We start from the raw sequence: 14,306 nt of genomic DNA, 5'->3' as shown, positions 1-14,306 counted from the left end.
TTCAAGGGTCTGGGTTCACTTAAAAGCTTCTCGCTTTAGATACAAGATTGGGTCACTCAGTCAATGTGATGGAGAAGATTTTTTAAGAATGTGTGAGGTGGGAAAGAGAAATTCCCATACTCCCTTTTCCCAGTCAAAGAATAGCTCGAGATCACATTGTTGTCGCTTGTTTACATCAACCAAGTAAACTAAGAACAATTTCTTTAAAGCGTCCCAAAGTGACAGGTGCCCCCTGCCTAGTGCTCTTAATAGTTGGGGTTTTTGAATTTAATCTCACTAATTTCGACATATCCCTCAAGAATCTTAAAGCTTAAGCTTAGAAAAGGGGAGAAAAAAAAAACCCAGTACAACCCTTTCTGGAGACCTGGTGTCCGTTTTTTTGTCAGACCTTTAGTGAAAGCCTGTCAAAAATGGTTAGCTTCTCCAGTGAAACTACTTCTTTGCATCGTAGCTCCTGGTCTCGCCCTGCGTCTGCACAATTTCTTTCTATCCTCTTGTTTCTCTCCTTTTGTTTAGATAAAGCAAGGGATTAGGAAAGATTTGCCCCCATAAAGCACTGGTTTGATGGGCTTTTATCCCACCATGTTGCTAAAGCTGTGTAGCCCCTGGATTAGGCCCTGACAATAGGAACCCTTGTGCTGGGCCGCAGCCTGAGGGGGCACAACCAAAGACCAGCTCTGAGAAAGAGGGAGGAAACAAACCTGCCAACCTCGATATGTCAAGTCTGCCAGAGGAACCATTCAGATGAGCAGCCCTGACTGCTGCATGGTGTGTTGCATCTACAGGCGCGTACATGGATAAAGAACAGTGCGAATAACTTGCAGTCAAGCTATCATCTGGACTGTAACAGTATCTCTATCCCAGCGTATTTTTTTCTTTTTTATGCAATTTCTTTTAAAGTACTTGATGCAAAAGGGTTGATGTGCAAAGTTACAAGGAAACTATTTGCACAACAGTTTTTCTTACAGATGTTGGGGAGTTTAATCGAATGTTTTAATTATATTGCTTTATCTGTGTTGGTCTGTTACCAGAGATTATTAGAAACTTCTGTAAAGTATTTTGTAAAGCTTTCTAAAATGCAGTGAAATGGTTCTCAAGCTGGTGTTTCCACTTTCCTGAAGGAGACAACAAGTTAGGAATTGTACGTTCCTTCATGTGCTAGTTGTTGCGTAGACAAGAGCTTGAAACTTCTGGAGAATTAAAATAAATTGTGCTTTAGCTTAGTTAGCACTATTGCCTCACAACAAGAAGGTTCCTGGTTCGATACCCAAACCCACCAGAAGCCTTTCTGTGTGCAGTTTCCTCATGCTTGCCTGGGTTTACTCCGGGTACTCCAGCTTCCTGCCACAGTCCAAAAACATGTATGTCAGGTTGATTGATGATTCTAATTGTCTGTAGATGAAAGTGTGAGTGTGCATGGTTGTCTATGTGTTTATGTGGCCCTGCGATAGACTGGCAACCTGTCCAGGTGAACCCCGGCCTCTCACCTGTAATGACCTGGAATAGGCTCCAGCAGAACCCCGTGACATTGTACAGCAGGGCTATTCAATTGGCGGCCCGCGGGCCACATGCGGCCCGCCAGGAGCTTTTATGTGGCCCCTGGTCATATTTCAAAAAAGTTTGAAAGTTTGTTGAAAAAAAAAAATATATATATTTTTTTTTTAATAATATTTTTATAACTGGCTACTATGGACTAAAATGGTTGTGCTCAATGCTTAATATAATATTCAAATAAGGAAATCTTGGTGGAAAGTGGTGCTTTGTCATTATGGCGTGTTTTATAATTTCATTAAGTTTGCACAATGCATGGTTTCAAAATAAACTTGCATTCAAAATAATATTTCTTTATCTGAATATTATATTTAACATTCACAATTACTAAATCTGGAGACAATTAATACATAATTCATATGTAAACTAGATATATTCAAATGTATAATACAAATGTAAAGTATTATATTTACATAAGTCTTCGTCTTTGAGTGCAAAATAAATTTTGAAAACCCCCACATTTTCAAATTGTGCGGCCCTCTCCATACAGTCCTTTTGCAGATGTGGCCCCGGCCGAATCTAGTTGAATACCCCTGCTGTACAGCATTAGTCAGGTATAAAAGATGGATGGATGGATGGATGGATGGATGCATGGATGGATGGATGGATGGATGGATGTGAAACAGCATATGTATAACTCCAAAAGTATAGCTACCCCTTACTGATGGATGTTGGATTCAAAAAGCATAGGCCTACCTTGTGGACAACTAGTGAACCAAACATCGTGAAGTCCAAAGATGTGCAAGGTACAAGGCATGTGTGTGTCTTTTTGAACCTGTTTACTGACCAAATAAATATATTTCAGAAATTTGAACTTGTTCTACCTATTTTGAACTTTAAACTCAATTAAATGAATCACACGTGTTGGACCACTGCATCCCTGCCTTGAGGAATTACTTTTGTTGCGATGAAGAGCCTGATCACCAGGTAGGAGGTTTGGTGTCAAAAATAAGATCCACAGAAGAAGGCAAATGAAAAATGTAGTATCATCAAATGATTCTCCACTGGGCCTAGACTGGCCAAATACTTACATTCAGCACCACTTAGCTACAGGCAGTCTTCAACCCCCTCAAAAATATAAATGCTAAGTCCTGAGGTGTGCTTAAGGTAAACTCAGCAAAATATTCTTTTTAAAGAGCAGACTACCACTTGATTTGCTTTATTAGTTATTCTGTTATGCTGCTGTTATTCTGCTTACACACGTGACCACATACTTTTAGCAAGGTAAAATGCTATGCATCCTGGGAACACTGAAGACCACCTACTGAACTGATGTCTCCTTTCCAGGCGGAAGTGTTTCTTCTTCTCTGTTGTTATGATTTGCCTCAGTTATTTTTCTTTTAACTTCCAACAAATCACATTTTGGTTTTGATCTTTCTGAAGCCTTTTGTAATCTTCTATGTTTGTTCATTAGTAGTAGACCCATGATTGGCTATTGACAGTTCTTCTGTTAAGTAAAGATGGGGGAAAAAATCTGACATGCAGAAAAAAGGAAAATTAAGAAGATTCTCCTTTTTCCTAATGACTTGGCAGGGTTTAGTGTTATGTTTCTGAACCCTGGTCCTCGGAGCCCACTGTCCAGCATGTTTTTAGATGTTACCCTGCTTTCAGCACACCCTGATACAGATGACTGACACATTGACAGACTTGTTCAGGCCTTGATGACAAGCTGATGACGACCATTCATTTGAATCAGGAGTGCTGACGCTAAGAGACATCTAAATCATGCAGGACAGTAGGCTCGAGGACCAGGGTTAAATAGTAGTATATACTATAGTAGTAGTAGTAGTAAATAACAACACACTTGAGTAATTAATGACGGAAGAAAGAATGAGAGAGACAGAGTAAGATGTCAAATGAGTACATTTTAAGACTGCCATGAAACCAACTTCACCTCCACACGTATAAGGAACCCACTGAGCTGGAATTTGGATAGTACCGATGTCTAAGGGGCTACATCTGCCTTGCTACTCTGATGCGAACCAGGAGGTGAATTATATTGTAGTTCTTCAACTGTCCACTGGGGGCTGGCTCCAAAATTGAGCTTATCTTTATTGATGTTAAAATTTCCAATTTTGCATCATAAATAAGTAGATTTACAGCCTGGTTCAAAAAAACGGTTTTGGTCTCCATAGATAGATCTGACATCCATATGACAACTATACAGCTATAGGTGATATGTACTACATCAGGTAAACAAAATCATGTATGATTAGGGCAAAAGTCTTTTGAATGGTATCTGAGATAGCCAATGGCTGGCTTTCATCATTTTATATATCATTTTGTATATAGTGCTTATTATTGTATTGACCTCTAAGCTGTTAATAAAAACCTAACATTGCATCATCCTACTTAAAAATAATTTGATTGTGCTGTTAATTGTAACAACAGGCTGCCACACCTGGCTGTGAGTTGGCCTGCAAAGCTTAGCTAAGCAGCAGACAGCCTGTGCTAACCATACGTTGGGTTAAACAATCGCAGCCTTGCTGTGCCCTCGGCTTAATCACAGAGCTGGGTCCCAGCTCCTCCAGCCAAACCTATCCATGTATCCTATTTGAACTGAGTAACTTTGCCTGGACTTCTGCTGAGAACCAACTGTAAAAAAAAAAGCCCCGGTGACTGAAAGGCTGTGTCATTTCGGATGTTACCACTGAAATGACATTTGTAACGGGCGGTTCCTTGGCAGACCTTCCCGGAGCTCCACAGCTCCTCTGCTGAGGCTGAAGGACCCGGGAACCAGCTGTGACAAAGCCCCGGGGGACTGGAAACATCACTTAGCATCGGCTTGTCATGGGTTCAACTCGATCGGTTTTCTGCCCATCCTTATTCTAACTCCGACATTCCTATTTTCAAATGTTCTTTCAGTGGTGACATCATTAATGATGACAGAATGACAGATTTGATCAAAATAAAGGTTAGGTAATAGCTGGTGTTATAGGTTAGCATCTGCTTAGCCAAGCTAACATAATAGCTAACTAGTAACTGAACTAAGGTGGGCGTGGTCCAGGCCTGCTGGCTCCACTAATTTGCAACATGGCGTGGTGCAGTAAAAGAAAAAGAGGCTTCAAAAGCACTCTTCAGTGAACATGTGTCTGACGTCACAGTCAGTTTGTCCAGTTCTTCTTATACAGTCTATGCTTTAACTAAAGGAAGTTTGTGTTCCCTTAGTTCATAATTCAAATGTGACCATAATGAGTAACAGATAAAATATGTAAACTACACAACTTTGAGTGATTTATAAATGTTTTGCATCACTAAAGAAAATTGATATCTCCTTTTGCTTATTCTGGTGTTTTGGTGAGTAGAGAGAAAAGCTGTGGAGCTCAAGATTTGTCCTGCTGAAAGCAGGTATCCAACACACGTGAGGAGTCTTAAAGGTGAATGCCCTGCTAATACATAGCCAGAGGACTGCTAATGGCAAGTTGCTTTGTTACTCCAGTCACACAAGTCCCATGGAAGCAGTCAATTCTGAACCATGCATCAAAATGATTAATTTCACCCAAATGGGCACAAGCTAACCTTGAATAAGAGCCTGTCCAGAGCAAAGCAGCTGGTTTGAAACCTAATATATTCATGAAGTTAAAGGAAAGCTAATGATAAAAGTTAATGGGCTCTGAAGGCTGAACGTAGCAACTTTCTACTGGAGTTGACGGTAAACTGGTATTTGCAAGTAGAGGAAGCTATTTGAAGGGTGAAATTACAAACATTCACGCATAATAAATCTGATTAAAAAGTGAAGATGATTTATAAATCGCAGCGGCTTCCTCGGCTGAGCGTTGATTCAGTCTGCCAAAGTCCTGATGCAGATACGGGGTTTGAAGCGAGAGGATGACTGAGAGCGAAGACGCTAACTCAGATCTGAGGAGAAGCTTTAACACAAAGCCTCAATGCAGCTAGAATGCATTGGAGAACAATCAGCATGCCAATAAAATCCACAGAAATCTGAGATTAATTTGGGGTTCAGAAAGTTATCCAGCAGTGAGTGTGAAGGAATCCTGAGAGGCTGAAAGTGGTGACTACAGACAGCAGGCCTGCACTGAGGGTAATCGGGACGATTAGGCCCCAAAAACACCAGTGGAGCTCTGCAAAAGGAAACTGTTCTTTAAGTCAGAAGAGCTGCAATAACTACATTTGACATCATTTTCACATGTCATTATTTTTTTGGATTGTTCACTGCTGCTCAGAAAAGCTGGATAATGTCCCTATGAGCTCAAGGAACATATTTGCTACTTTCAGATGATTAACAGAGCGTAAATTGATTTATTGATAATAAAAACAATAGTCATTGCACCATGCAGGCCAAATATAATGAATAAGATATGAAATTATCCATATTGGGTATATTTCAATGTTGTTTTTTATGTATTCTTTATTTTACAGTAATGTGTTAAATGTGCATACAAGTTGTCTAAAAATGATCAATGCAATGGTTTAAGCAATGGCTTAAAAGGGATATTAAACTTCCAGGTAACTTTGAACTTTGTCCACATTTTGTTGCAGGATAGGATCCCAAACATGTGACAATTATCATAAAAGCCCAACAACCCCATGAACAATAAGGTGTCCAGCTGTTGCATCTCAGCATGGAGTCAGTCTGGCATGAAGAGACCAAAGAGACAAATCCACAATGGAAACAAGCACATGTGTTGCCACTCCAAATACTGATGTTTGCTTTTGCTTATTGGAATGCGGATTAATTCATAAACAGGTGTATCTCAATTTCATCCTGCAATTAAAATAAACTAAAACTAACAAGAAGCTGTGCACTCCAGGGTGAGTTTACTGCCGAGTTCATCCCTGCTTGGTCCGGGGAGGCTGCAGCTTCTCCACTACAGCCCATAATATCATTCTAATAGCAGGGCCTCTTGACACCTACATTATAGCCCTCAGCCACGCTGGACATTAGCCGCATTACGTTGCGTAAAAAAGCTGATTTGAGCAAGGACAGCTGAGAGGAATTCCTTCTCGCTTTAATTGCTTTAGAAACGGTTCCCACAAAGAGACACTGGCCAGATTTACCTCGAGTTTAAGTTCTTATTTCCATCGGTTCACAAGTTAATCCGATTTCTCCCCCCTCCTTTAGGCCCAAATACTCCGCAGCTAAACAGACAACAAAAAGAGAGCAGAAAACATAGGTGGGGGAGATGAACGGGAGAGGGGGATATTATTTTATTTTTATTGATCGTTTTCAATTGAAAATGACAACATTTAAGCACCGATAACCACTTGTTGCTGCAGTCATCGTTAATAGTTTGGAATTTAAAACAGGATATCAAGTCATGACAGTAAAAAGGTGCAAGAAAACGTTATAAAAAATATAGGTTGATCTTTGTTTCAAATCGCTCAGAAGCACATTTTCTTCCCACATTAATTTCAGGAGTCTTACGTTTTGGGGGTTGAATGTGATCAACAATCAAAATTAGGAGTTCGCCCTCTCCATCCTTTCAGTCATCATTTTCTCTTTCTTTCGAAATTTCAACAAAATATGCAAGATTTACATAAAAAGGCAACTTTCGCTGCCCTTAATTCCTGCCTAAACGGTTTTTCTTCGGAAGAAGAAATCTTTTCTTAAAAAGGAAAAAAAACTCGAAGAAGAAGAGGGGAGTATTATTGTTTTAATCCTCTTACCAGCAGTCATTTAAAGACATTTTTGGAGGGTGAAATGGCGTCTTGTCTACCCAATCCTAACCTAAATCCCTTGGGGCCGGGGAGGAGGCTGCAGCCCAGGGCAGCAGCGCAGCCTGCATCCCTCCATCCCTCCATCCCTCCATCCTCCATGATCCCTGCATCCCTGCATCCCTTCCTCGTTCCCACCGATGCTGCGCTCACATCGAGGTGCAAAACACAATTAAAAACCGGAGTTAACCAATTTAACCTGAGTGGTTGTGCTGCATTGCTGACAGCCCAACTGAATGAGCGCTGTCAGCAATTAACTGTTTAATCAAAACTTGGGTAATTGATCTTTTATGGCGAGATTCGAGGCATTTGAAGAGGTTGGGTTTTTTTTTTTTTTTTAAAGATAAGATGAAGCTACGTAAATTCTGTCTCAAGACTTTTTAAATGTCAGGACCTAAAATCATCCCAGAAAAGGATTGCGCCATCAACAGTAACGCGCAAAATTCTTGGGCACCCCTCTTAATCCCAAATTTGTAATTAAATAACAGAAAATGTGGGATCCTGACTCTTTAACTAACAGAATTGGATCCTAAATAACATCTGTTTCAGTCTCCTTAAAATCATTTACATTTTGTGCTTGATTGTTGGACTCGGGAGTTCTTCCTAAATACTGACTTAAACTTGAGTCATTTTATTCAGAACATTGTGTTTTACTCAGGGTACATTTTTTTACCCTGAGTTTGGCCGATATCAGTTAGAAATGACCAAAAACTCACCAACTATTAATAAATTAACCTTTAAATTGGTGGCTGTATTTTCTGTTTGCACGTTAATAAAGAGGCTGAAAATTTGATCTTTCATTTAAATTTTGATAAAGCAAGAGTGGGGTACCTAAGATATGTATACAGGATAGGCTACTATGTCGGGTTTAGTGTTTATAAGCAATTTAATACAAACATTAACTATAAAAAAACTACTTGAAACTTTTTAAAATAAAGGGAATGGCGATTTGGAGATAAAGGTAGCCTACACCGTGTTTCCCATTTGAAATGAACTATTTCACTTCACATATTAAATATAATGATTTTTTTTTTCAAGCGTAGTTTTATGCAATATACCTGTCAATAAAAAAAAACATCAGGTCATATTTTAACATTATTATTCTTGTGATTTTCCACATTATAATTCTACTTATTCTATTGAATACTGAGGTGTAGAGCCGCGGCAGTGAGGTGAGGAGTGTGCAGGGGGAGGGAGGGGGCGGCAGGGCGGGCCGTGATTGGCGCAGACAGCGGGCTGCTCCGCGCCGGCGACCCCACCCGGAGCGCTTTAAAGGCCCGGAGATGGCAGCTCGGCGTCCTCCCACACCCACCGGGACGAGAGCCGGACCGCAGCGGAATATTGTCAGGATACCAGACGGAGCGAAGGCGCAGCTGAAGAAGTGGGGACAAAAGATGAGCACTCGCCAGCGGATTTTAGAGCAGAAGTGACTTGAGAAGCGACTACTTCGCCGCGGTGGTGAAGAGTTTACAGCTTTCAGCGCGGAAACAGGTAAGAAGTTTGATGATTGCAAGTTGGACTTTCTCTCTTTTTCTTCTCAAATTGGAAATAGAAGTTACATTCTAAGTTTTATGTCTCTAATTTAAACTAGATTAAGTCATTTTATGGATTTAATGCAGGTTTTGGGGATATTTATTGGTTGTTTTTGCTGAATGGCCATCATTTAACCTAATTATCCTGTTCATTTTGTAAACATTTGCGTCTGTCAAAGGTGCTAAACTGACGCACGGAGCTGCAGCCCCGAGGCAGTCTGCAGAATAAATGCTCTATAACTCAAACCCACGGCAATTAGCATAATTAGGCTTAAACCAGAGCCCGAGGCAGCGTGCCATTGTCCTGAAAGAAAAGCATTATGTTCACTTTTTAATCTTCAGCTTAAAAACAAAAATTGAACCGATTACGCGAGTCCATACACAGGAGGCTGGCATACTAAAATAATGCTATGAAACAGTTACATTAAAACATTTGTTGCTGCATTAGTCACACGTTTTAGGTAAAATTGCCGTCACACACAAACACACGCGCGCGACCACGGTGGCCCACCTTTCACGTGTCAGGCCTGATGATAAATTAATAGCCTTGCAGAGTTGAAACCTATTTGCAGCCACATTAAAAAAGCAGCCCAACTGGGGATCCTGCGCATACATCACCGGGACCTGTCAGCGTCTCTGGAGCCGCCGCGCACTCTCCCTCCGTCCAGACCACACCAACTCCGGGAGGAGAGGACACGTTTCCCTGCAGCAATTTCAAACCAATTAGACTAAAAACATACAGTTTGAAAAACAGTTTGATTTTAGGCGATCGAATAAAAAATATTTTTTGCACTCACGAGAAAATGTACCAAATCATTGTTTTGCCTCCCGCTGCATTATTATTATTATTATTATTATCATTAATATCTTGCTTTATTAAATGAGGTCCCAAACATAGCAAATGTGAGCTTAATTATGATGATAATAATAATAATAATAATAATAATAATAATAATAATAATAATAATAATAATAATAATAATAATAATAATAATAATAATTATTATTATTATTATTATTATTATTATTATAATTATGAAAAAGATACAGGCAAATCGCTTACAGAATATTTCTTTACATTAAAATATAATAAATAGATTAAATAAAATAGGCTGACATTACTGACAACTTTAACTTATTATCATATCCTAGTGAACCACATTCGTTTAAATTAAACTTGCACTTCCTTTTAAATAAAACAAAAAAGAAAACTGGAACAACATTTAACTTTTCTGTTATTTTATGTGACATTACTGGATAGAAAAAGTATTTGTTTGTCTTATTTGTGGTAAAAACTTTGTAAAAATCTGATTGATGAGAATCCTATATGTAAAACAATATTTTTTTCTGAATGTCCGGATCAGTTTCTGATTAGATATATGTTATATATTTCCATTACAACTTAACAGATTAAACTATTAAATTTTTTTAAATTTGCTGAAAAAAAAGTTGAAAAATGTCCAGTTATTTTTCTTTGATGCCTGCATCTCACCTGTTGTAATTTCAGCTCGTCCGAAAACAATTTGATCAATAAAATAAAATAAAGTAAAATAAAATTTAACCTTTTTTCGCCAGCGGCCCGACAGCACCTGCCCTGAATCAGCAGCTTGCTCGCTCTCTCTGCAGACCTGTCCTCATGCAGCACTACGGGGTGAACGGCTACTCTCTCCACGCCATGAACTCCCTGAGCGCCATGTACAACCTGCACCAGCAGGCGGCGCAGCAAGCACAGCACGCACCCGACTACAGGCCCTCGGTGCACGCTCTCACTCTTGCAGAGAGACTGGCTGGTAAGAATGAGTTGTTCACCTAACTTCCAGCACCACTGCCTCAAAGGCTGCTTGTCATAAATGAGACCGTGCATACATGATTTTATAACTGGGACGGAAAGCTCCCCTTTGATCCGTGCCATAAATTAAACTGGTCATGTTTGTTCTTTCTCAACGGTTGTACATTTCAAGACATTATCCTCGAGGCCCGGTATGGCTCGCAGCACAGAAAGCAGCGGCGCAGTCGGACAGCCTTCACTGCTCAGCAGCTGGAGGCTCTGGAGAAGACCTTCCAGAAGACCCACTACCCTGATGTGGTGATGCGTGAACGCCTGGCCATGTGCACCAACCTGCCCGAGGCTCGTGTGCAGGTAAAAAACAGAATTTCTTAAAAATCCCTCAGAGGGCCTGTTTGTCTGTTACAGGACCAGAAAGTGTATGAAAGTGAAAAACACACAAATGGTGTTGGTGGAAAAATGTGCTATGTTTTGAATTAATTCCAACTTTTCTTCCACCTGTCAGGTGTGGTTCAAGAACCGAAGGGCCAAGTTTCGCAAGAAGCAGCGCAGTCTCCAGAAGGAGCAGCTCCAGAAACAAAAAGAAGCATCCGGAGCTGCTGAGAGTTCAGCAGAGGACTCTAAAACTGACCTCACTACCACCCCCGCAATTGCTGCAGAGTCCCGCACTCCTCCTCCTCCTTCCTCCTCTTCATCCTGTCACTCAGACCGGCTTGCTGCAACGCAGCCCCAGCCGGGAGAGATGAGCGTGGAAGTAAACGTGACCTCCCCAGAGCCATCGGACAGTGAGTCAACTGCAGAAGATAATGCTGACAAAGAGGAGGATGAAATGAGAGGCGAGTCCAGGCTGAAAGTCAGGGACGAGGCGCAGGGGGAAGCGGCAGCACGGGCAGAGGGAAACTCTCCATCTTGCAGACGATTCAGCCCCACATCAGGTACAAATATCAATCCATCTAATACATATTCTTGCTCTTTGACTGCTTGAGCAATCAGTTCAATAAAACATGATTAATCTGAAATGAATGTGAGAAAGATGTGTCAAAACAAACTAATGCCCTCCTCCTCCTCTCTTTCTGTCGGTCAGACTCCCCGCTGAGCTCCCCTGCCTTGCCCTCTTCCAGCAGTGTAACCAGTGGTTTGGCGCAGGGCAACTCTTACGCCTCCTCCCCACTCAGCCTCTTCCGGCTGCAGGAGCAGTTCCGGCAGCACATGGCAGCCACCAACAACATGGTGCACTACCCGTCCTTTGACATGAGCACGTCGTCCTCCCTGCCCTACCTGGGCATGAATGTCAACATGCCTTCCCCACTGAGCTCGCTGCCTTGCCAGTCCTACTACCAGTCGCTGTCGCAGGCCCAGCAGGTGTGGAGCAGCCCGCTGCTCCAGGCGGCGCCAGGTAGCCTCCCGGGAAGCCTCAACAGCAAGACCACCAGCATCGAGAACCTCCGTCTGAGGGCCAAGCAGCATGCGGCCTCGCTGGGATTGGACACGCTCCCCAACTGAAGCCCCGGGCCACTCGGCCTATACGTGTTTGGCCCCCGATCCAGGGACTGTAGTGACTCCCCCCACCAGCTTCCTCATGACCTCTCACAACCACTTTGTGTATTCCTGCAGAATCAGACACGATCCAAAACAAATCAGAAACAACTCAAATTTACTCTGAAGATGTCTCGCTGCTCAAATGACTGTCAAGATGGCAATTCTTCACTTTAACGGCCTACAGTTTGCTCTTATAATTCCACTCAACCACTGAGATTGTTTTTCTTTTTTTCAGTTTTATTGATTTTAAATAAACCCAATCCAAAACGATAGCAGTCAGATAAACAGTACAAAAAACAAAATACTCATAAACTTCCATGAAATACTAAATGATGTATTTCAGAGGCCCCGCCAACGGATGGATTGTCTTCTTTGACATCACTGCGTATCATCTCACGTAAGGGAGCTCAACAAAATGTCTTTGCTGCTTAGATGCAACAACATACGAAGTCACCAATGGATTTTATTAATTAGAAGAAAATCCACCTGGACTGCAGCTGTGATTGAACAGTTCTGCTCACTGTGGACTTGGCTCCGCCTGGCCGAAATGAAGTCAGAGAAAAAAGTCTCGATCTGCATCGTTATGAGATACTGAAATACTCTATAAATGTACAAGATCCTGTGAACATTAACTATGCATGCATGCATCCAACCCTCTGAGGCATTGTTTTCAACTGCCCAGCACAGTCATCATGAAGATGGGAGCAGAAATACAGGCCAGACTGGCCTCCAATCAACATTTTCTCTCCCTTTATATTTAAAAGAAAAATAAGTTGAAGTTACAGCCCTCTGTGTAGGTTGCAAGAATTCATGGAAATTTGTAAATAAGCTTCAGTCTTCACATCCATCCACTTCTTGAGCAAATCATCATCTCCTTTTGTGCAAAGATTTTTAAAGGGAACATGCAATTTATTTTGCTTCAAGCAAAGGACCTAAGAACAGGAATCAAACACGCGGACGAATCTGCAGATGACAAATAAATGTGAGCCCAGTCGACATGTTTTCATCAACTTCAGACTGTACTCAGCTGTTCTCCTGAGCTAGCGGCTTCATCAGAGCAACGCACAGGCTGTATTATATCTCTATGTATTATATTACTGTAGATTAAAGACTTGTATTTCTCAATTGTTTTAAATGTGAGTTATTTATCTGTTCATTGAAAGAAAATAAATCCCACTTGCGAATGATATGTTCACTGTGTCATTGATTGGATGCGTGCACTCATTCACACTCTAATTTTTTTAAACCATAAGCCAAATCAAAAATGAGATCAGATGTCATTGTGAAAACACTAATGAATAAAGAGGAAGAAAATATTCCTCCCACGTTTTACATTCGTGGATCTGTTCACTTTTATGTTGTGGGAAGCTGAAGCAGAGGGAAAGCCAGTCATTATAATTATCACACAATAATGAGGACATAGAAGGAAGTTCAATCAACCTCGAACATGCACAGACCTGGAAAAGTGTCCAAAACTAGTGTTCAGAAGCTGGCAACTGAGCAAAGAGGAAGATCAGATCAGAGCTCGCAGGATCCAGGTCATGCTTTGTCTACCAGTCAGAATGACGTTAAACAGTTTTGATTCGACGCCTTTTGTTGTGAAAATTTAATTCTGATTTATATGATCCGCTGAAGACACCTTGATGATCCGTAAATAATTTAGACACAGGGGGTCTGCCGTTCTCAGCCAGGAGGTTTACACCACAGAGAGGAGAACCTGCCACTTGTTCACCCAGAGCAGAACAACTAATCCTACATGAAATGACTGAAGCAAAGTGTCAGGCTCTAAAGAGTCTCAGATCCACCCACCCACTCCCCACACACCCCCCCGCTCCCCCCGTCCTCCCCCACCCTGTCAGTCGAGGTTTGGCGTCACCGAAACAGAATGCCTCGCCATAAGAAGATTACCTTTGGTTGGGATATCGATGGATTAAGTAAGAATAGAATGAGATAAAATAGCACTGAAAGGGTTTCTAGAGTCAGCAAAGTCCAGACACCTGTTTTTTTTCCCCCTTTTTTTTTGTATCCTCAATTCTCCTTCCCCAATCAACATCTTTTAAAATGATATTGCTTCCCAACTAGAAGGTTTATCTAAATAACTCTATGAGTGCCATAATAGTTAATACTAATTTAGGGTTATTTTCAGAAATGCTTCTTAAGTGCGTGGTCAATTTTTTTATGAACATCTGGGTTTCTGGGTTCGGGGTGTTTACATGTGTGTT

At 41.2% G+C, this 14,306-nt stretch overlaps 1 protein-coding gene across 1 annotated transcript; it reads left to right on the top strand.

The window, feature by feature from the left end:
• Positions 1–8,540: 8,540 nt before the first annotated feature.
• LOC133457778 (diencephalon/mesencephalon homeobox protein 1-B-like) lies at positions 8,541–13,234 on the top strand. Its single transcript, XM_061737109.1, has 5 exons — positions 8,541–8,718; positions 10,335–10,549; positions 10,721–10,899; positions 11,051–11,480; positions 11,630–13,234. The coding sequence occupies exons 2-5, from the start codon at positions 10,396–10,398 to the stop codon at positions 12,046–12,048; spliced, it is 1,182 nt and encodes a 393-aa protein (XP_061593093.1). The 5' UTR covers positions 8,541–8,718; positions 10,335–10,395; the 3' UTR covers positions 12,049–13,234.
• The last annotated feature ends 1,072 nt before the right edge of the window (positions 13,235–14,306 follow it).

The sequence above is a fragment of the Cololabis saira genome, chromosome 13, assembly GCF_033807715.1.
Source record: "Cololabis saira isolate AMF1-May2022 chromosome 13, fColSai1.1, whole genome shotgun sequence".
In the NCBI taxonomy this organism is placed as follows: domain Eukaryota; kingdom Metazoa; phylum Chordata; class Actinopteri; order Beloniformes; family Belonidae; genus Cololabis; species Cololabis saira.
The sequence above is the reverse complement of the archived record's forward strand: the minus strand, read 5'-3'. Positions and strand labels throughout refer to the sequence as shown.